Below are 21,041 nucleotides of genomic sequence, written 5' to 3' on the forward strand. Positions count from 1 at the left end.
AGCTATGATCTGAAAATTGCTTTGAGATTAGATGGCTCTTGAGTTCTTGAGCTAAGTGCTTGTGCATGGAACGCCGTCAGCCATAAACAAAAATTTTCTACTGCTTTATATCACAAAGAGTCGATAGGTCGGTCGCCTTTGACTCATACTGTGGTTGAAAAAGTTCCACTGTGGAATAGAGCTAGCTAAACGCTAGGTAAAGCACTCAGACATGTAGTTTGAATTATAGTTTGCCTGTAGTACTGACTATGTAGCGCCCAGAGTCTTGACTATAGTTTAGGCTGTAGTTTCAACTTTAGCTTTATGAACTATAGTATCGAGTATGTTTCAATACCAAAATTGCACTACAGTCTTAGTTAGTCTCGACTATAGCATGGAATATAGTGTCGATAATAGCATCGACTTTACCGCCGACTGTATTCTCGATTAAAGTTAGTTAGTTAGTTTGAAAGGAGGATGTATATACATCAAATCTGAAGAAATACACCTAAGCCTCTATCGGGCCTGTTGTGCGCTCCTTAACCAGTGCCTCAGATGGGAAACGAACCGACCACCTCCGGTCTACCAGACTAGACCGGAGGCCACTAAAATTTTGAGTATGTATACAGTTTCGAGCTTAATGTTAACTACATGATTCTTGCTTTACTTGAGATTTTCGTTACGACAATAGCTTAGACTATAGTCTGTGTTATAGTACAGACTCTTGCCTTATCCATAGTCCTGTCTAAATTTCACAATATAGCGCACACTTTTATTAACCAAATTATACGATACTTCACTTCTCCAGACACTCAATTAGTATGAACGACCAATGAAAACAGTTCGAACGAACCGAAATGTTCGAACAAAAGTCATTGAATAAAACATAACACAACACAACTAAAAACCAACATGCACATCAGACAACCACAACAGTTTGCCAGTAAAACTCAAAGTGTTCACAACGCTCACACGGAGTATACAAAACGTGCACATACTGATAATATTTTTAAAAAACGAAAAATTAACGTGTATCTAACAAATGTATTTAAAAACTAATAGATACTAATGCGATAGAGAGATTCTTAGTAGTAATTCGAATGCGTGCGTATTTAAATTTGTTTTTTGTCTTTAGAGGGAAAATGTATATTTTATGACTTGTACTGAAAAAAAACGAAGACGACTACCTGCAAAAAGAGATCATTTTCAATCAAATGATATGCTTGAGGGATTTAAAGAATATCAAAAGTGTGTGTAATATAGAATAGTTTTCGGATTTTACTAAAAAATTTAAGAAGAAAGAGAAAAAAATCAAAGTAAACCAAAATAATGACGATGATAAAGATGATGTATACAATAAAAAGTCTTTGATGTATTTTTACTTGTTCCGTTGGAATGGTTGGAAAAAATATACAAAAATAAATAAAACGAGAAAAAAATTGTATTTTAGTGGTAGAAAAAAAAATTACAAATAAAGAAATAATAACAACACGCAGAGTTCAAAGTGAAATTCGATTGTTTATCTATGAAATTAAACAACTTAAATAAGAAAATAAAAAGAAAAGATCGAAAAATCTTTTAACAGCAACGGGGTTAATGTGTTTACTTTAAATTAACAAAAAAAACAACAACAATAACGGCAAGATCGAAAAGAAATATTGTTGTTTGAAGAAGAAAAAAATAAAAAGAAAATTTAAGTTAATGATATTGAAGATGATCTTCAAAGTGAAATTTTTATAAAAATAAATAATAAAAAAGAAAATTATAAATTTGAAAAGAAACCAGAATTTTGCATTAAACAGCTGTTTATGGTTATTTGTGTAGCCAAATAAATAGACCTTTAAAAACAGCTGTTTTTGGCTAATAACAGAAATAAACATCATGTTTTCTGTAAAAGCTTTAATGGCGTTCTTGGCGGCTTTAAGCTTTATAAGTTTAAGCCAAGGATTAATAGCAGCCTCTTCAGCTGGTACGCTCAACTCACAAACAACAAATGGATTACAATGTCAGCTGATTAGCGTTACAGCCTGCCAGGGTTTGGGTTATAATATGACCGCTTTACCCAACTTAGCCGGACATACCAATCAATTGGAAGCTGAACTTAGGGTGGGTATTTTTTTTTTTTTTTATTTATTTCTCTTTATAAATTATGAACTTAGGTCATCAAAACTTATTTTCTTTGAGAACTTTTAGTTTGTTGAAAAAAATGATCTCATATAAATTAATTTTAAAAATTAGCACGCTTGCGTGCACGCACATGAAAATGTTCCCATTTACATTGTTAACGAATTTTTTTTTAGTCTAAAAACAATACTGTCAGTTTTATAACCTCCTCCTTTTTTTAGAGAGTATTACACAAAAAGTATAAAACTTTTTGCTTGAATAATTTTCTCTAGCTAGGGTTTATGACTTGACTCGTTTGAGTGACTGACTGCCTATTCCTAGTCGAGTTGGTATCAAAAATAAATGCGGCTTTTAATGAGAAAACCAACCACACACATTAGTTTTCTGGCCTCAAAAAGTTGATTTTTTATGTATTTTTTCGAAATTTAGATCTCTGGCTTTAAGATAAGCCTTACTTTAGTTTGTACAAGTTTGCGTTTGTTATTTTTTGTATCTGTTAAGGCAATAAAAATAATTCTTAGAAGTTACGTGTTTTGTGATGTTTATTACACATTTTTTGTTTCTTTCGATTGTGTGTTATATTTCGCACAACATTTTACTACTAAAAGCCACACTCACTCACTCATCATAATCATCATCATAATGTTGGTTGGATTATTTTGACTGCCAACAGGGAAAGAAGAATGGTTAGGTTGTGTTCTGTGATCTTTATAGCAGTTTTGATCGGTGTTGTATATGTTATTATAAAGTGTGTGTTGAAAGTGTTTCATGTAAAAAACGTGTGTGGTTTGTTTTTTAAGAAGTGATATTTCATAATTTTGTATTAAGACAGAAAATTTGAAGAAATTTGATTAAAAAGCTTCAAAATTATTTAAAATTTTAAAGAATTGAAATATTTATCTCTTCAAAAAGTTCTATTAAACCCAACTAGCGGTGATCTAAATAAGCTTTAACATAATCTCTTCACGTTGCCAACTGTTGGACAAACTTCACAGAAACACTTGATAGATATCCCACTTGCATCCCATAATGGGACTATAAAAATCTTAAAGGAAATTGTATAAACTTTCTTCTGAGCAAAGAAAAGTTTTTTGAAAAAAAAAAATAAAAAAATAATAAATTTTTTTTTTAATTTATTATTATTTTTTTTTGAGAAATAATGAAGAAATGTTTATCTGAACACCTTTGGACTATTTTTTCTAGGACCAATATGACCAAAATGTTCAACTTTGACCCGCTCTAAGTTAGGCAGTTCTTGACCGATAGAGCTGACCGATTGAGCCTAGCTTACTATCCAATAGTACTAACCTTGGTGCAAATTTTATCCAAAACGATTTTTTGAGTTGGTTCACTTAACACGAAATTGCCCTTATTTGAAGTCATGTATTAGATGCAGTAGTTTTTTAGTAACAGAGTTTAAACTAAATTTACTTTAAACTTTCACAAACTTTAATTTAAACCATCTAGAAATCAGATGTTTTCCTTAAGAAATTTTTTTCATTTCAGTAGAGATTAGTGTCCTAATAGTTTTAAAGAGAAAAAGTTTAGTTAAACTTTAAAAATGAAAAAAAGCTTAAAAAATTCAAACGTAGAATGAAGGGATCAGGTTAAACTTAAATGTTTTCAAAATCAGAAGCCTGATTAAAGTCGAAAGATTATGCTTTGTTAAGCATAGTTTAACTAAACTTTAAAGAGTTTAAACTAAAGTGTTAAAGCAAAATAAATCCAAAAATTAAAAGTGTTTAGGAAAACAGCTTTAAGACGAAAGATTAATTTCATTCAAAGTTTAACTTAAAAAGCCTTAAGCTTAGTTTAACAAAAACTCTTACACTAAACAAAAACCATAGTTTAAGAGTAGAGATCAAATAGTAAAGAGTAGAGATTAAGAGGAGAAATACCCATATTGAAAATTAATTCATTTATCGGCAATCAGTTTAATTAAGGCTCTTTTAAGGCTCTTTTTTAAAGTTAAAGACATGTAAGCTCAGATTGAATAAACTTTGAAAGAGTTCAAAAGTGGAGTTAGAAAGTGAAACTTCAAATTAACTTAATTGTAAACATTATAGTTTTAAAGCCAAAAGATTTGTTTTTATCTTATTCATTAACAAATAAGCTTAGTTTAACTAAACTTTAAAAGTAAATAAACAAAAGGCGGAAAAACAAACCTAAATTAAATAAAGCCCAATTTCAAAACCAAAATTCTGCTTAAAGAAAAACTTTAAAAGTTTAGTTTTAAAGTTAAATAAACCTAGTTTAACTAAACTCTATTACAGAACAACGATTCCAAAGTTTAACATAAAAGAAAAATTAACATAAACCTAAAAGAATCATTAACCCTCAGTTTGAAGTCAACAGATAATTTGTAAACAAAAGTTACTTTAAAGGCAAATAGGCTTAGTTTAACTAAACTTTCTTATTAAAGGAGAGTTTAATGCAAAATATAAGAAATTAGGTTTAAACTAGTTAGCTTAAAGCAGTGATAGGCAGAGAGTAGAAATGTGTTATCTAGCTGATTTTGTTTCAAGAGTGTAGGAAAGCTCTGTGTGTATTGATGGCTTAAGGACAAAATATTAGCTTTAATTCGAAGGCATTAAACATAGATTATTTTTTATATAAAGTTTAACTATAAAGGCAAAGACTAAAACCTGTTAAAAATCAAAGCTTTACTTAATACTCAAAAGTTTAATTTTAAAGACAAATAAGTTTATTTAAACTATTTTGTAAAAGATAAATATTTAATCATATTAAACACTTACCCCCTTATCCATTTCTCTCATTTACTAAAGAAAAAATCTGAAAAGAAAACAAAAATTTTATTATCACTTAATTCTTTTTCGCTCAAAAACAATAAAAATTCCTAAAAAAAATTATTAAAAATCATTAAAATAAAATGGGCGTAAATTTAATTGCTTTACCACGAAAAAAATACTTTGCATTTTTAAAATGTTAACAAAAATTTCAAATAAAAACATCAAACAAAAATGTATATTTATGAAATTCCCCTATCCTTTGATTGCCCTAAACAAAATAGGGGTTCATTGTACTTAATTTTTGGGGAATTTTAGTTAAGAAATTCCTTATCAATAAAAAACATTAGAAAATGAACATTTTTTTTTTGTTTGAAAAACGTAATAGTTAGAAAAGTATTTTTTAATTACAAAAATGCAAACAATTGATAGTTTTTGATGACAACAAGTACCCACTTCAGATTCAAATATAAAGAATTTTAAATAAAATTGTTATCACTGTTTGGAGTAAAACTAATAGCAGAACAACAATTTAATTGATTTTCAATGTAATAACGGGGAACAAACAGAACGAACAAAAATTTCTGTTTATTTTACAGAAAGTGATAAAGAAAAACATATGGCTGATAGGGCGTTTATATATGTACATTAGGAGGACAACAGTAGGGTGATTTTAAAAAGAAAATAATTTCTTATGGTTAAATAAATATTTGTTTACTTGAAAATAATTTTTATAATTAAATCTTTTTAAAGCTTTGAAATCTATAAATATTTGTTATTTGATTTGTTTTCTCTTGCAAAGCTAAATATTTGATTGTTTTTATAAAATTTTATTTGAGACAAATAAATATTTATGTTAAAGTCCAAGTTTTTTGGTTACTGCAACTAAAACACTCAATTAAAGCTATTTATACTTTTAAAATGTAACTAACTTAAACAAAATTTTGGAAATATTGAAAAATTTTAGTGAAAAGATGGAATTAATAAAAGATTTCTATTAAAAATTATATTTTATTTAGTTGTCTTTACAATATTTTATTGAGACAAACTAATTTTTAAGTTAAAATTAAATAATTTTGTAGTAACAACTAAAATTTTTTTATTTTTATAAAAAGCTTTTTAAATTTGTAGCAACAACTAATAACTGTTTATTTTTATAAAAAGCTTTTTACTTCAGTAGTTTCAACAACATTTTTATTGAGATAAACATAGTTTTTGTTAGCTACAACCATTGTTTCATTAAAATAATTTTTCAAAATGTTACAAAATTATTCTTTTTATTATAAATTGAATCTTAATATTATCTTAATTAAATATTTATCAAAAAATATTAATACATTTTTAAACTAAATGAAAATTATTAAATATTAAACCTGCAAAAACTAGCTCAAGTTCACAATATTTAAAAATAAATTTTCATAATTATCTTTTAAAATTTCTGCTATCTTTTACTTAAAAAAAATTAAATAAATATAAAAAACTTATCTTCTTTTCATTGAAGAATTTTTTTTTAAATCAGCGAATTTTTTAATTTGTTTAATTTTTGTAATGATAAAGAAATGTTTTTTTTTTTTTTGATTATTATTTTCAACTAAATATTTTGTTATTAGTTTCTGTCTAAAGGCAGGGGTTTTTTGTTCATATTACCAAATTTGTTTATAATACCCCCGCGTTAGCATGTAAAAGATTGATGATGGCTTTAAGTCAAGAAACTCCAACCACAATAGACACCCGTACATTTTTACACCTTTCAAAACTATTCAGTTGTATTAGAAAATTTAGTTCTTTTGTTATCAGCTGAATTTTAACAGACATTTTCAACGTTAAGTTTTCATTATTTTTTATATGAAATTTGATTGTCATTAATTTTTGGGGGATTATGATTTATCATTTCACACTTTAAAGGTATTTTGAAATGAAGTATATGATTTTTTATTAAAAAAGCGACCATGGAAGGAAATTTTCAATAATTTTTCACACTTTATGATTAAAAGTAATTATGAGTATTATTTTTTGAATTTCTTTTTTACTTAAGCTTTTAAATTTACATTATTTACCTATAGTTGACATGATGTAAATAATGTATTACTTAACATAATAACGACAAATTTACATTAGTTTTGTAATTAATTGGGAAATAATAAGTATTTTACATATTTTACTTGGTGTAAAATAAATGTAAACAACTGTATTTCTGTAATTTCAAGCACTTTTCATGATATTTTAGTTATTTAAATAAAAATTTACATTATTTACCTATTGTTGACATGATATAAATAATGTAAAAATGTATCAATTAACATAATAATCCAAATTTACATTAGTTTTGCAATTAATTGCTAAATAATAAGTATTTTACATATTTTACATGGTGTAAAATAAATGTAAACAATTGTATTTTTGTTATTTTAAACACTTTTCACGATATTTTAGTTATTTTAATCAAAATTTACAGTATTTACCTATTGTTGACATTGTGTAAATAATGTAAAAATTTATCACTTAACATAATAACGAAAAAATTACATTAGTTTTGTAATTAATTGATAATTAATTGGTAAATACTAAGTATTTTACATATTTTATTTGGTGTAAAATAATTGTAAACAATTGTATTTTCGTTATTTTAAGCACGTTTCATGATATTTTTGTTATTTAAGTTTTATTACACATTATTTACCCATTGTTGACATGATGTAAATAATGTAAAATATGTAAATTAACATAATATTTACAAATTTAACTTAGTTTTTAGCAATTTTGTATAGAAAATATGAAGTATTTGCCATATTTTACATGGTGTAAATAAAATGTAAATAATGTAAACAATTGCATTTAATTAGTTTGGAGTATTTTTTTGATAATTTTACTTATTTAAATAAAATTATACATTATTTACCTATTATTGACATGGTGTAAACATTGTAAAAAATCAAAAAATTTTCAACAATTTGCAAAATTTTTTGCGAAATTTAATTTTTTTTCAAATAAATTCAAATTATAAACTTTAAAATTTTTTTTACATAATGTAAAATAATGTAAAAAATGTAAAATGGCTTTCACGTAATTTTAAGAATTTAAATGTCTTTTTAAACAATTGAATTTCATCTCTTTGAAGTATTTCTCTTAATATTTCAGTTATTTTTAATGAAATTATAATTTTTTACCTATTCTTGACATAGTGTAAGCAATGTAAAAAAGTGGTATTTACATGATTTTAAGAATATAAAAGGGGTTTTTTGTTGATAACATGCAAATTTACTTTATTTATATATTGTTGACATGGTGTATATAATGTAAAGTATTAGTTTTTTGCCAAAAACTATTAGAATTTTTTGTAATTTTCTATTTTTAACAAATAAAAACAATTTTTAAATTTGTTTAGCTGTTGTTGACATGATGTAAATAATATAAAGGAAGGGTATTTACCCTGTTATAAGACTTTAAAATTTATATTTTAGTTATAAAAATGGATTTCTTTTTAAATTACGTATTGTTGACATGATGTAAAGTATCTGTATTTTTCGCGAATTAACAAAATTTGCAATAATTTTTAATAAATAAAAGATATTTTTCGTTTTTTTACTTATAGTTGACATTATGTAAACAATGTAGAGGAAGTTGATTTTTTTTTTATAAAAATGGATTTCTACATTATTTACGTTTATATTATAAAAAAAGTAAAGTATATATTACTATTTTCCGAAAATTAACTAAATGTTTAGCAATTTGAAATGTTTAACAAATAAGCTTTAATTATACATTTATTACCTATTCTTGACATAGTGTAAACAATGTAAATAAAGTGGTATTTACACTATTCTTACAATGTAATATGTTATTTTGGCTATTAAAATAAAACGTACATAACTTACATATTGTTGACAATGAACAATTTATTACACGATGTAAACAATGTAAGAAATGGTTAGTGTTCACATTATTTTAAAAATTAACCACAATTTAGCATTACCAAACTTTCTTTGTGTTCATTATTAATTATTAATGTAATGTAATTATTCTTGAAAAAAACTCCTTTAAATAACACAATTACCTAAACTGAGATACAAAAACTAAACCAAAATAAGTCCATTAACACCTTGTAGTATATCAACCACTGACATGTTTCTTTACAACACAGCTTGGGCTGCCGATTTCTTAACATTACATTTCTCTTACAACTTAACACTCATCTCTCATCATTTACCGGTTTTAGTAGTCATTCATTGTTAACAATTTACATTATGAAAAAGACCTCCTCTCGGTGGGTATTAACAAAAAGGTTTCATTACGTATTAAATGGAAAATAATAAAACTAAAAGAAAGACAGACAGACTAACATTTGATGTCAAATAAACATGATTTTCTTCTTTTCAACTACAAAAAGAATCTTTTAAGAAAAAATTTTTTAAAAATAAAATATGCTGAGTTTTAAATGTATATTTTGCATTTGTGCTGTGTCTGTCTGTCTAACCGGCTGTTTTTCTTTTATTTTTTTCTATTTTGTATCTTTTGTCCAATGTTAGATGTGCTGCCGCTCGTTGTCTGCTGCTGCTGCAGTGGCTGCTGCTTTTAACCATAAAAATGCATTTTAGGAATGCCCTTTTTCAGTTCTTTCTTATTTTTTAAAAGCATTTGTGGTTGTTGTTGTTTTTCTTCTTTAATGTTGTTTGTAACATTGTTCACATTAAAAATTTACAAAAGCCATTAATTCTTTGACTTGAAAAGAAAACGAATGAACGAACGAAAAAAAAGAGCACAGTCAGGGTTTGTAAGCCGTTCAGTCGGTCGTTTTAGTCTTGCTTAGTGGTAGTTGTTGTTGTTTTTTATTGTAATTTCTTAGTTCGTTTTTTAGTGGTGTTAACGCCTTTTATTTCACATTTTCTATATAGTTTTTCGGTTTTATTTTTGTATATCTACGAGGGTACGGTGTTGTAAAGTCAATGGCGTCTGCTTTACATTTTAAGGTGACCAGGGAACGATTTGCAATAAGAACCTAAATGTTTTACTTGGATTTTACTTCATTTTACAATTGTTGACATGATGTAAATAATTGCTATATGGCTTATATTAATAAGGTTTATTAATTTTCTTGCCGTTTTTGTTTTAAGTACAAAATTTTCCATTATTTACCTATTTTTGACATGATGTAAACAATGCATGTATTTAATTAAAATAATGTTTTGCTTTAATTTTTAATTTTATCTTTAAAAAACTGCATTTTAAACAAAAATTAAAAAAAATTTTACTTATTTTACACGATGTAAAGTATGTGTAAAATATGTAAATAATTGTTTTAATTTTGTTCCAAGCTTCTTCTTTTGTATTTTTGTTAGTTAGCTGAAATTTTACATTATTAATCTATTGTTGACATGGTGTAAACAATGTAAAGTATTTAAATTAAAATAATTTCTTACTTTATTTTTTAATTTTATCTTAAAAAACTGTATTTTAAATAAAAGTTAATAAAATTTTGCTTATTTTACACTATGTAAACAATGTGTAAAGTATGTAAAAAGGTGGAATCTGATTTGCTTTAAGCTTCTTCCTTTGTATTTTTGTTAGTTTACCGAAAATTTACATTATTTACCTATTGTTGACATGGTGTAAGCAATGTAAATTAAATTAAAATAATTTCTTGCTTTATTTTTTAATTTTATCTTAAAAAATCTGCATTTTTAACATAAATTAATCAAATTTGACTTATTTTACACGATGTAAAGAATGTGTAAAGTAGGTAAAAAGGTGGTATCTGATTTGTTCTAAGCTTTTTTCTTTGTGTTTTTGTTAGTTTACTGCAATTTTTTAATTATTTACCTATTGTATAAATGATGTAAATAATGTAAAATATACAAAATTCTTGCTTTGAAACTAGTTTTAAGGAAAAAATTGCATATTTTACCTCTGTTTATGATATTTTTTACATTATTTACCTATTGTTGACATGATGTAAATAATGTAAAATATAAAAGATTATATAATGTTGTAGCGTTTAAACCACTTTTATGTAAATTTTAAATATTTTAAATTGCTTACACCATTCTGATCCAAATTTTACTTATTTTACATGAGGTAAAGAATATGTAAAAAATGTAAACAATTGTATTTTATTTGTTTTAATTGCTTTTTTTTGATATTTTAGTTATTTTAAGGGAATTTTACATTATTTACCTATTGTTTACATGATGTCAATAATGTCAAGAATTTGCAATTAAATCTTTTTATAAGTTTAACATAATTTAAATAGTTTAATAAGTAATTATACATAAATTGTCATTGTTTACCTGTTGTAAATTAAGTACACTTAATGTAAATAATGTAAAGTATACAAATTACTAAAAAAAATCTTGTGTTTAAACTCAATAGAAACAAATTTTTGAAATTATTACATATTTTACATCATGTCAAAAATGTAATTAATTGTTTTTTAAATAGTTTCGAGCTGTTTTCTTAATATTTTAGTTAAATAAAGGAAATTTTACTTTATTTTGACATTGTTGACATAAAGTAAACAATGTCAAGAATTGTTTTATTTGAGTTTAGGTAAACCCCAATATTTTTTCCTTTAACTGGTCACCTTAAACCCTTTTATTTTGTTCCTCAGCCGGTCTTATTTTTAATAGTAATATGTATTAAATTTTGTGTTTTAAACCCTCGAAAAAAAAAACTACCAAAAACCCATTGACTGTCTACTTTTAATTCTTCTTTCTCAATATGTTTTCTTGGTTGCTTCTTTTTTTTTTTTTTTTTGAAAGAACTTACTCATATATTTAGTTTATAGTTTCAGTTCAGTTTTTTCTTTTTTTCTAAATTAGTGTTTTTTGTGTCGTTTCTTTCCACTTTGATGATTTAGCTGTTATATGGACTTTAATAAAGGCCTTGGCCTTTTTTTTTCGAAATATATATATTTTGTTATTATGGTGCGTTACGTTTATATTTCATTTCCAGGGGTTAGTATTCAGAGTCTTTTTTTCGTTTTGTTTTTTAATTTCTGGTGAATTTTTGGTTGAACAACAAAAAAGAATTTTTTGTTAAAAAGCATTTTTACGTTATTTTAATGATGTTTGATTATGGAGTTTTAACATTTTTTTTTGTTCGTCCATCATTCCTTGTTTTTTTTATGTACTTCTGTCCATGTTAATTGAGATATAGTAGAATGTTTTTTTACTACTTCCTGGTATTTTTTTAAGTGTTTTCTTAGGAATATAATTAGTGTAGTTGTTGTTGAATAAGAAATACATAATTATTTACAAAACTAAATTTAATTTGGTTATAAAAAAAAAACAATATAAATTCCAGTAAATATCCGGCTTTTGTGTTATTTGTAACTCTTTATAAAATCTATGGAAGCTTTTACCAAAAACATGAGTCATATTCATGTCTCAAATCATGTTTTTCTAAACAAACCCATAATAAGTAAGTAGTACTGCTTACTTGAAAACATACTTTGTTGATATACTGTCCTTAGTATAAATGTTAGCAAACAATTTTCTACTTTTTTTGTTAATGTCGAAATAAATCTCTTAAATAAACCTCATTAAAATTTAAATCTTGTCATTAAAATAAATTTTTGAAAAAAAATATATATCTTTCTGGCATTCATTATCCAAAGATCAAATATTTAAATATCAATCATTTTTAAAAAAGGTTGAGCAAATATTGAAAATTACTATAAACCTCAAAAAAAAGTAACACAGATATGAAAATATAACAATATAAAACCTTAAATCACACTAACAGCACACCAACCTTTATATTTATTTGTCTTGTGTGTGTTTTTTTTTTTGTTTAAATAAAGAATAAATAATTTTTTTTACTATTTTACAGTACTCATATTTTTGTTGTTGTTTTGTTAAACAAATACTGAACTGAAAACTACAATTCGTAACCAAGTATTTTATCAGGCCTACAAACGAAAAAAAAAATAAATATTAAGATACTAGCATGACAGACAGCTGGACGGACGGTTGGACAGACAGACAGACAGATAGATATTACTTGTCATGTCTCGGCGGTGCACAGAGCACAAGTATATAAAAAATTACACACCGCAATAGCAACAACTACAACAACAATAACAACATCACTATAATATGTATGTTCAGCGGCGTTTGACACTTTTCATATGAAATGACAATCGACAAATAAAGCCGCAAAAAGTTGTAAGAGAAAAAAATAACTGAAATAACAGAAATAAAAACAAGTACAAGTCATGAGTCCTCTTTGTGTAGTCCCCCCCCCCCCTTTTTACACCAACACTCCCCCTCATCAGTCAATATAATGCCAGCAAAACGTTTAAATGTGCTATGAATGGGTTAAGAGAAGAGGGAGAGCGGTAGAGGAGAAGAAAAGAAAAAACAATTACATACAAAATAATAATATGCCAAGCATTCATTAAACACTTAAGTCTCGCTTATCGAAGAACAATGTTCATACAAACTCTGGCTTGAACTATATTCTCATCTATACTCACGACTAAAGGGAGAACTTTAATCAGGACTATAGTCTGATCTATTGTCGTTCCGTTCTAGTTCAGTTCTAGTTCAGTTCTAGTTCAGTTCTAGTTCTAGTTCAGTTCTAGTTCAGTTCTAGTTCAGTTCTAGTCCAGTTCTAGTTCAGTTCAAGTTCAGTTCTAATTGAATTACAATTTGTTCTACAGTATAGAATATAATCTGGACTATAGTGTGAACTATAGTCTGGACTATAGTCTGGACTATAGTCTGGACTAGACTATAGTCTGAACTAAAATTTGCTCTACAGTAAGGACTATAATCTGTAATATAGTCTGAACTATAATATGAACTATAGTCTAGACTATAGTCTGAATTATGGTCTATATTATAGTCTATAGTCTATACTATAGTCTGGACTATAACATGTACTATGGTCAGAATTATAGTCTGAACTGTAGTCTTGATTATAATTTGGATTATAGTCTGAACTATAGTCTGAACTGTAGTTTAAACAATAGTCTAAACTATAGTTTGAACAACAGTTTGAACTATTATCTTTATTATAACATCTACTATAGTCTAATTTATTTTCTGTGTTACAGTGTGGACCGTAGTCTAAAGCAAATTTTGTAGAATATCGTTAATCGAGTCTACGATGTACAACCCGTATATCTATCATACTCCACCATGTGCTGTAGCATTGAAAACCGTATGAAGAGATAGAAAAATGTATAAAAAAAAAATAAAACAGAAAAAGTTAAATTGTTGACAAAATGCCGCAACAAATAAAGTTTATGACCGCAAAATGCATTACCAGCAAACAAGATTATAATGTCATATAAAGTTTCTGCTTTTTTTTTTTCAATATTGTTTTCAACAATTTTATTTATTCTTTGTAAAAATAATAAAAAAAAATATGACATACAAACAAACATACATTTATGTTGATTTAACAGATTGTTTTTCATTAATTTTGTACGATTTTTTATTTTCCTGAGGGCCTACATTTTCATGTAGAGTTACAACAACTGTCAACTTTACATGATGTGAGGGAGTGGGTCTATGGTTTTTTTTTGTTAAATAAAAACAGTGATATTTAACATTATAATTAATTATATAAAAAATTTATTACACCAACAAACAAAATGACATGTTAATTATGTAAAAAAAAAAATTTTTTCAAATATTCAATTTATTTTAAAGCCCAGTGTCCTCATAAATGGTTTTTATAGGGTTTAAAGTTTATTTTGTCTAACTTAAAAATATTATGGAATTTTATGTTAAATATTTTTTTTCCAAAATTTATTTATAAACAATGAAGCAATTTTATGTTTGTTTTCTTCTTTCTGTTACTGATCTTATTTAAAACAACTTGTTTAAATTTTTGTTGTTTTTTGTTTTGTTTTTATTATGAGTGTCATAAAATTAAAAATTTCTAGTCCAACTACAAACAGATGCTGTTTACTTTAAACGTTTGTCATTCGATCATTTAAATGTCTCCATCATTAAAATTGTATTTTTCATGAAATTAAGTTGTATTGTCATGTTGATTGATCATCAGCCATATTTTTATATTTTATTGTTAATTTTTAGTTTCTTTATGTTTTTCTGTTTTTTGTATTTTTTTTAGTTTATGGTTTTGGTACGTGTCGTATTTTTAATTTAGTGGAGCATCAGTTTTTTTTAACATTTTTTTCTATAAAACTGTGAGTTGTTAATTAGTGTTTTTAAATGGGGAGAAAAGTTGTTTTTTATAGTTTATATATGATTTAGAAGATTGATTTTTGGATAAATTGGTTTAGATTTTTTTAAGTAATAAAAAATTGGTTTGTAATTAAAATTAGATGGTATATAAAGATTAGGAGTTTTTTTTTAATAGGAATTTAATTTGTTTTAATTTAAAGTGAAAGATGGTTTTGGAAAAGTTTATTGTTCTCTACTAAATTTTAATATATGGAGATAGTTAAGGAAATTTTTCGGAATGATGAACTATAGTCAAGACTCTAGTATGAACAAATGTCATGAATCTAGTCAAGATTATAGAATTCGGTTCGGAATTCTCGTAGATCTAGGTCAGTTCTAATACCGATCTAGTACAGTCCTAGTTCTAGTTGAGTTCTAGTTAAGTTCTAGTTGAGTTCTAGTTCAGTTCTCGTTCAGTTCAAGTTCAGTTCTAGTTCAGTTCTAGTTCAGTTCTAGTTCAGTTCTAGTTCAGTTCTAGTTCAGTTCTAGTTCAGTTCTAGTTCAGTTCTAGTTCAGTTCTAGTTCAGTTCTAGTTCAGTTCTAGTTCAGTTCTAGTTCAGTTCTAGTTCAGTTCTAGTTCAGTTCTAGTTCAGTTCTAGTTCAGTTCTAGTTCAGTTCTAGTTCAGTTCTAGTTCAGTTCTAGTTCAGTTCTAGTTCAGTTCTAGTTCAGTTCTAGTTCTAGTTCAGTTCTAGTTCAGTTCTAGTTCAGTTCTAGTTCAGTTCTAGTTCAGTTCTAGTTCAGTTCTAGTTCAGTTCAGTTCTAGTTCAGTTCTAGTTCAGTTCTAGTTCAGTTCTAGTTCAGTTCTAGTTCAGTTCTAGTTCAGTTCTAGTTCTAGTTCAGTTCTAGTTCAGTTCTAGTTCAGTTCTAGTTCAGTTCTAGTTCAGTTCTAGTTCAGTTCTAGTTCAGTTTCTAGTTCAGTTCTAGTTCAGTTCTAGTTCAGTTCTAGTTCAGTTCTAGTTCAGTTCTAGTTCAGTTCTAGTTCAGTTCTAGTTCAGTTAGTTCTAGTTTAGTTCTAGTTCAGTTGTAGTTCAGTTGTAGTTCAGTTGTAGTTCAGTTGTAGTTCAGTTGTAGTTCAGTTGTAGTTCAGTTGTAGTTCAGTTCTAGTTCAGTTCTAGTTCAGTTCTAGTTCAGTTCTAGTTCAGTTCTAGTTTCTAGTTCAGTTCTAGTTCAGTTCTTCAGTTCTAGTTCAGTTCAGTTCTAGTTCAGTTCTAGTTCAGTTCTAGTTCAGTTCTAGTTCAGTTCTAGTTCAGTTCTAGTTCAGTTCTAGTTCAGTTCTAGTTCAGTTCTAGTTCAGTTCTAGTTCAGTTCTAGTTCAGTTCTAGTTCAGTTCTAGTTCTAGTTCAGTTCTAGTTCAGTTATAGTTCAGTTATAGTTCAGTTATAGTTCAGTTCTAGTTCAGTTCTAGTTTAGTTTTAGTTCAGTTCTAATCTATACTCTTGTCAAAATACTTGCCTGGACTATAGTCAAAAATAAATTGTGGATTTTCGTCAAGACTATAGTCTAGACTTCACTAATACTAACAAGGCTATAGTCTAAACTTTAATCAAAATCTCAATCACAACATATCGATCATTTTCGATTGCCACATATTTTCCACACTTTAAGCACAAAAACAAATTTGCTATTCATACTTAAACAAATTTTCTTACGTTCTTGGTTGAAGAAAAATTTTTTTGCTTAAATTTACCTACTCACACCAACAATGGCAATATTTTTTCATTGTAATGGATAATTTATGTTTTAGCAATAAAAACGCCAAAAAATCGAAAAAAAATCAAGAAAATGTGATTTTAATGTTGGTTATTTTGGTTCAGTCTATCATTATTATAGTGTTTTTTTTAGCACGCTACATTGTATATTGTCTTAAGTGTATACAGACACCTCTGTATATTGTTGTTGTTGTTTGAATCCATTTATTTACGCACCTGCAACAATGTCTTGCAAGATACACGTACTTGTAGTTACGTTCTTTTGGGATATAACATCAAGAAGAAAAAATAAACTTAAAAATCCTGTTTTTCTTTAAAATAAACTTTTTGCATATCTACTACTCATACCTACTTGTATAGTTTTTAGCGGCGCACATTTTGCCTGAAATCGAAAACTAAAGTTTTTGAAGCACGCGCATGCGCACAAGTTCATTGTTCTCGGTCGGTCTGTGTTTCCTTTTAGTTTTTGTTTTGTTTTTATTTTTTAAACATTATTTACGAGTTGATTTTATTCGAATTTCAAAAAGGAAAAAAACAAAATGAATATACATAGAATGGTATATTAAGTTAATATATCAAAATATACGTCTAAATATGTATATTTATAAGAAAATAAAGAAAAATAAAAGTTTTGTTTTGACTTGCTGTACAATGTAAAATACGGAAAATAAATGGATTAAAATTAAGAAGAGTTTTTTGAACTTTACAGATTTTAAGTTAAAATTTATGGTTTAAATTTTAAGTCGCCAACTTAAAAAAACTGGACTAGTTTTGTTTTAGGTCCCTTTCTAATGATGAAAATTATATGTTTCAAAAAATTTTTTTAATTTTTTTGTATAAATATTTCTTTCCATATTTAACTGCTTTTGCATTTCCAAAATATTTGTTTTCAAATATATTTTATCAATTACAAACATTCGAGTATTATGTTTAACACAAATAGTTAAAACATTTATCATAATTAAAGCCATTTGTTTATATTTGTTTGATTAAAACGAGGGAAAATATTTTGATAAAAACAATTTTTTTCATTCCATACACAACTACTGGTATTACCAAAAACTAAACAAATAGCAAAAAAAATAAAATAAATAAATGTCTATAAAAAAAAGCTACACTTTTAATACTCATTTAATCCTAAAAATAAAACAAACCGCCAAAGGCCTACAAAACGAAACATTTAAACACGGCACAGTGACAAAAGAGATAACAACTAAGTATTTTTTTTATTATTTTTTTCGAAAAGTCATTTTAACCCGCTAAAAATACAGCAACCAATGTACATATGTATGTATAAAAAAAGCTTAAAAAATAATAGAAATAAAATAAACTTAATTTTTTTTTTGGTAAAACGTTGTAAATGTTTAAAACCAAAAAACGTGTCTAACGCACTTTACAATTGAAATAACATTTAAATTAAAATGTTCGACAATTCACACTTAATAAATATTGTTGGACAAAAAAAAAAAAGGGAATAACGAAATAGTTTTTACAATTTTTTTTAGAAAATGTATGAGAAATTTTCACTTTTTTTATAGAATATTTTAGAAAAAAATCTCTTTTTATTGAAAATTTTCGAGAAAATTTTATTTTATTAAAAAAAAAAATTTCGAGAAAAATTGTCTTTTTATAAAAAATTTTTGAGAAAATTATCTTTTTCTAAAAAATTTTCGCGAACATTCTTTTTTTTATAGAAAAATTTCGCAAATATTCTCTTTTTATAGAAAATTTTCTAGAAAATTGTTTTTTATCTTTTTATAGAAAATTTTGGAGGAAATTCTCTTCATAGAAAATTTTCGACAAAATTCTTTTTTTATAAAAATGTTCGAGAAAATTCTTTGCGAAAAAAATCTCCTTTTAAAGAAAACTTTTCGCGAACATTCTTTTTTTATTGAAAATTTTCGAGGAAATTCTCTTTTTATCGAAAATTTTCGAGAAAATTCTCTTTTTATAGAAAATTTTCGCGAACATTCCCTTTTTATAGAAACTTTTCGCGGACATTCACTTTTTATGGAAAATTTCTCTTTTTATAGAAAATTTTCAACAAAATTCTCTTTTTATAAAAAATCTTCGAAAAAATTCTCTTTTTATATAAAATTTTCGAGAAAATTCTCCTTTTAAAGAAACTTTTCGCGAACATTCTCTTCTAATAGAAAATTTTCGAGAAAATTCTTTTTCTTATAGAAAGAAAATTCTCTTTTACAGATAATTTTCGAGAAAATTCTCTTTTTATAGAAAATTTTTGGAGAAAATTCTATTTTTATAGAAAATTTTTGGAGAAAATTCTCTTTTTATTTAAAATTTTCGACAAAATTCTCTATTTCTAGAAAATTTTTGAGATAATTATCTTTTTATAGAAAATATTCGTGATAATTCTCTTTTTATAGAAAATTTTTGGAGAAAATTCTATTTTTATAGAAAATTTTTGGAGAAAATTCTCCTTTTATAGAGAATTTTTGAGAAAATTCTTTTTCTTATAGAAAACATTCGAGATAATTCTCTTTTTATAGAAAATTTTCGAGAAAATTCTCTTTACAGATATTTTTCGAAAAAATTCTCTTTTTATAGAAAATTTTTGGAGAAAATTCTCTTCTCATATAAAATTTTTGGAGAAAATTCTCTATTTATAGAACATTTTTGGAGAAAATTCTCTTTTTATATAAAATTTTTGGAAAAAATTAACGTTTTATAGAAAATTTTCGCGAACATTCTCTTTTTATCGAAAATTTTCGAGATAATTCTCTTTTTATAGAAAATTGTCGTGATAATTCTCTTTTTATAGAACATTTTTGTGATAACTCTCTTTTTAAAGAAAATTTTCGCGAACATTCTCTTTTTAAAGAAAATTTTCGAAAAAATTCTCTTTTCATAGAAAATTTTCAGAAAAATTATATAAAACATTCGAGAATATTTTCGTTTTATGGAAATTTTTAGCGAACATACTCTTTTTATAGAAACTTTTCACGAACATTCTCTTTTTATAGAAACTTTTCACGAATATTTTCCTTTTATAGAAACTTTTCGCTAACAATCTCATTTTTTATGGAAACTTCTCGCAAAGATTCTCTTTTTATAGAAAATTTTCACGAACATTTTCTTTTTAAAGAAAATTCGAGTCGAGAAGATTCTCTTCTTACAGATAATTTTCTAGAAAATACACTTTTTATTAAAAAATTTTCCGGATAATTATATTTTTATAGAAAATTTTTTACCTAATTTTATTACTATGAAAAACATTGATTAAACCTCCCTAATAAGATTAACCGAAAATCTCTTAAAAGTATTATTTGCTTTGAACATTTTTTCTTTTACCTATTAACGTACGTAGACTTTTCTGCTTGACCACATTTACTATTCTATTGGCTTCTTCAACTTGCTACGTTTTATAGTTTAGTTTATTTTGTTATTTATTTAGTTTTAGTTTTTTTTTTTTTTTTTTTTTTGGTAATTACCACAAAACGTGAAAAATGTCAATAGATATTTAAAAAGAAAATACAAATAGACTAAGAAAACTAAAAACAAGAAATGCCGCTAAATGATAAAAGACTTGTTAATAGTTTGGAATACATTTTCTGTCAGCAAAATACAAAAGCAACAAGTGTTCGATTGTGTGTTATTGGGTTTTGAAGAGGATTTTTTCTCGGTTTTTTTGGAAGAATGAAATGTGTGAGATATGGTAATTTTTTTAAGTGCATTTTTATTTTTCTTTTTATTTGGTAAGATATTGATAGTGTTTCTCGAAAGGGGTATTAATTATAAACCGTGGGATATTAGTGAAAAGTGTTTAATTGTTTTAATATTAAACTTCGATTATTCTAGGAAATGTTACGAAGATGTCAAAAGAGAAAATGTTTTGTTTTAACAAACTGTTAAGAAGTAATTGGAAGTGTGACGAAAATTGTCTGGAGAACAAATTTTTAATTTAATTTGAAAACATATTTTAATATTTCTTAATAACTTAAGAAATTTAATTTATGATTACGATTACAAAACATTTTTAATTAGCTCATTTGTTATATTTTGCATAAATTTCCTTATTATCCATAAAATACTAAAACCCACCCTTTTTTATTCAAACTAAAGCTTCAAAATCCTCTAAAAACCTTAATATTTGGCTAACACACCCATTTTTAGTTGAAAACGAAAATAATAAACAAAAAAAGTAATATTAATAATAAAACAGGAACTTCAAAGAAAAATCTATTTAACTATAATTAAGCTATTAAATCCACAAAACGAAAAACCAATAAATTCAACTATTTTATAACCCCATTTAGATAACAAA

The 21,041-nt window shown here is 25.7% G+C and overlaps 1 protein-coding gene and 1 long non-coding RNA gene across 2 annotated transcripts in view; one reads left to right on the top strand and one right to left on the bottom strand.

Annotated features, from left to right (window-relative positions):
- LOC119605113 overlaps window positions 1-21,041 on the bottom strand; it is a 176,609-nt gene that overhangs the window by 48,431 nt on the left and 107,137 nt on the right. Inside the window, exon 4 of the long non-coding RNA XR_005231563.1 lies at window positions 4,860-4,896. This is a non-coding gene — a long non-coding RNA (uncharacterized LOC119605113). The remainder of the gene's footprint in view (window positions 1-4,859; window positions 4,897-21,041) is intronic.
- LOC119605112 (frizzled-3) overlaps window positions 911-21,041 on the top strand; it is a 36,306-nt gene continuing 16,175 nt past the window's right edge. Inside the window, exon 1 of the mRNA XM_037958066.1 lies at window positions 911-2,085. Within this exon, the coding sequence (XP_037813994.1) occupies window positions 1,861-2,085 (225 nt within the window). The 5' untranslated portion in view covers window positions 911-1,860. The remainder of the gene's footprint in view (window positions 2,086-21,041) is intronic.

This window comes from Lucilia sericata, unplaced genomic scaffold, assembly GCF_015586225.1.
Source record: "Lucilia sericata isolate MDLA Ls3-8-SP2 unplaced genomic scaffold, ASM1558622v1 Contig000457F_arrow, whole genome shotgun sequence".
NCBI lineage: Eukaryota > Metazoa > Arthropoda > Insecta > Diptera > Calliphoridae > Lucilia > Lucilia sericata.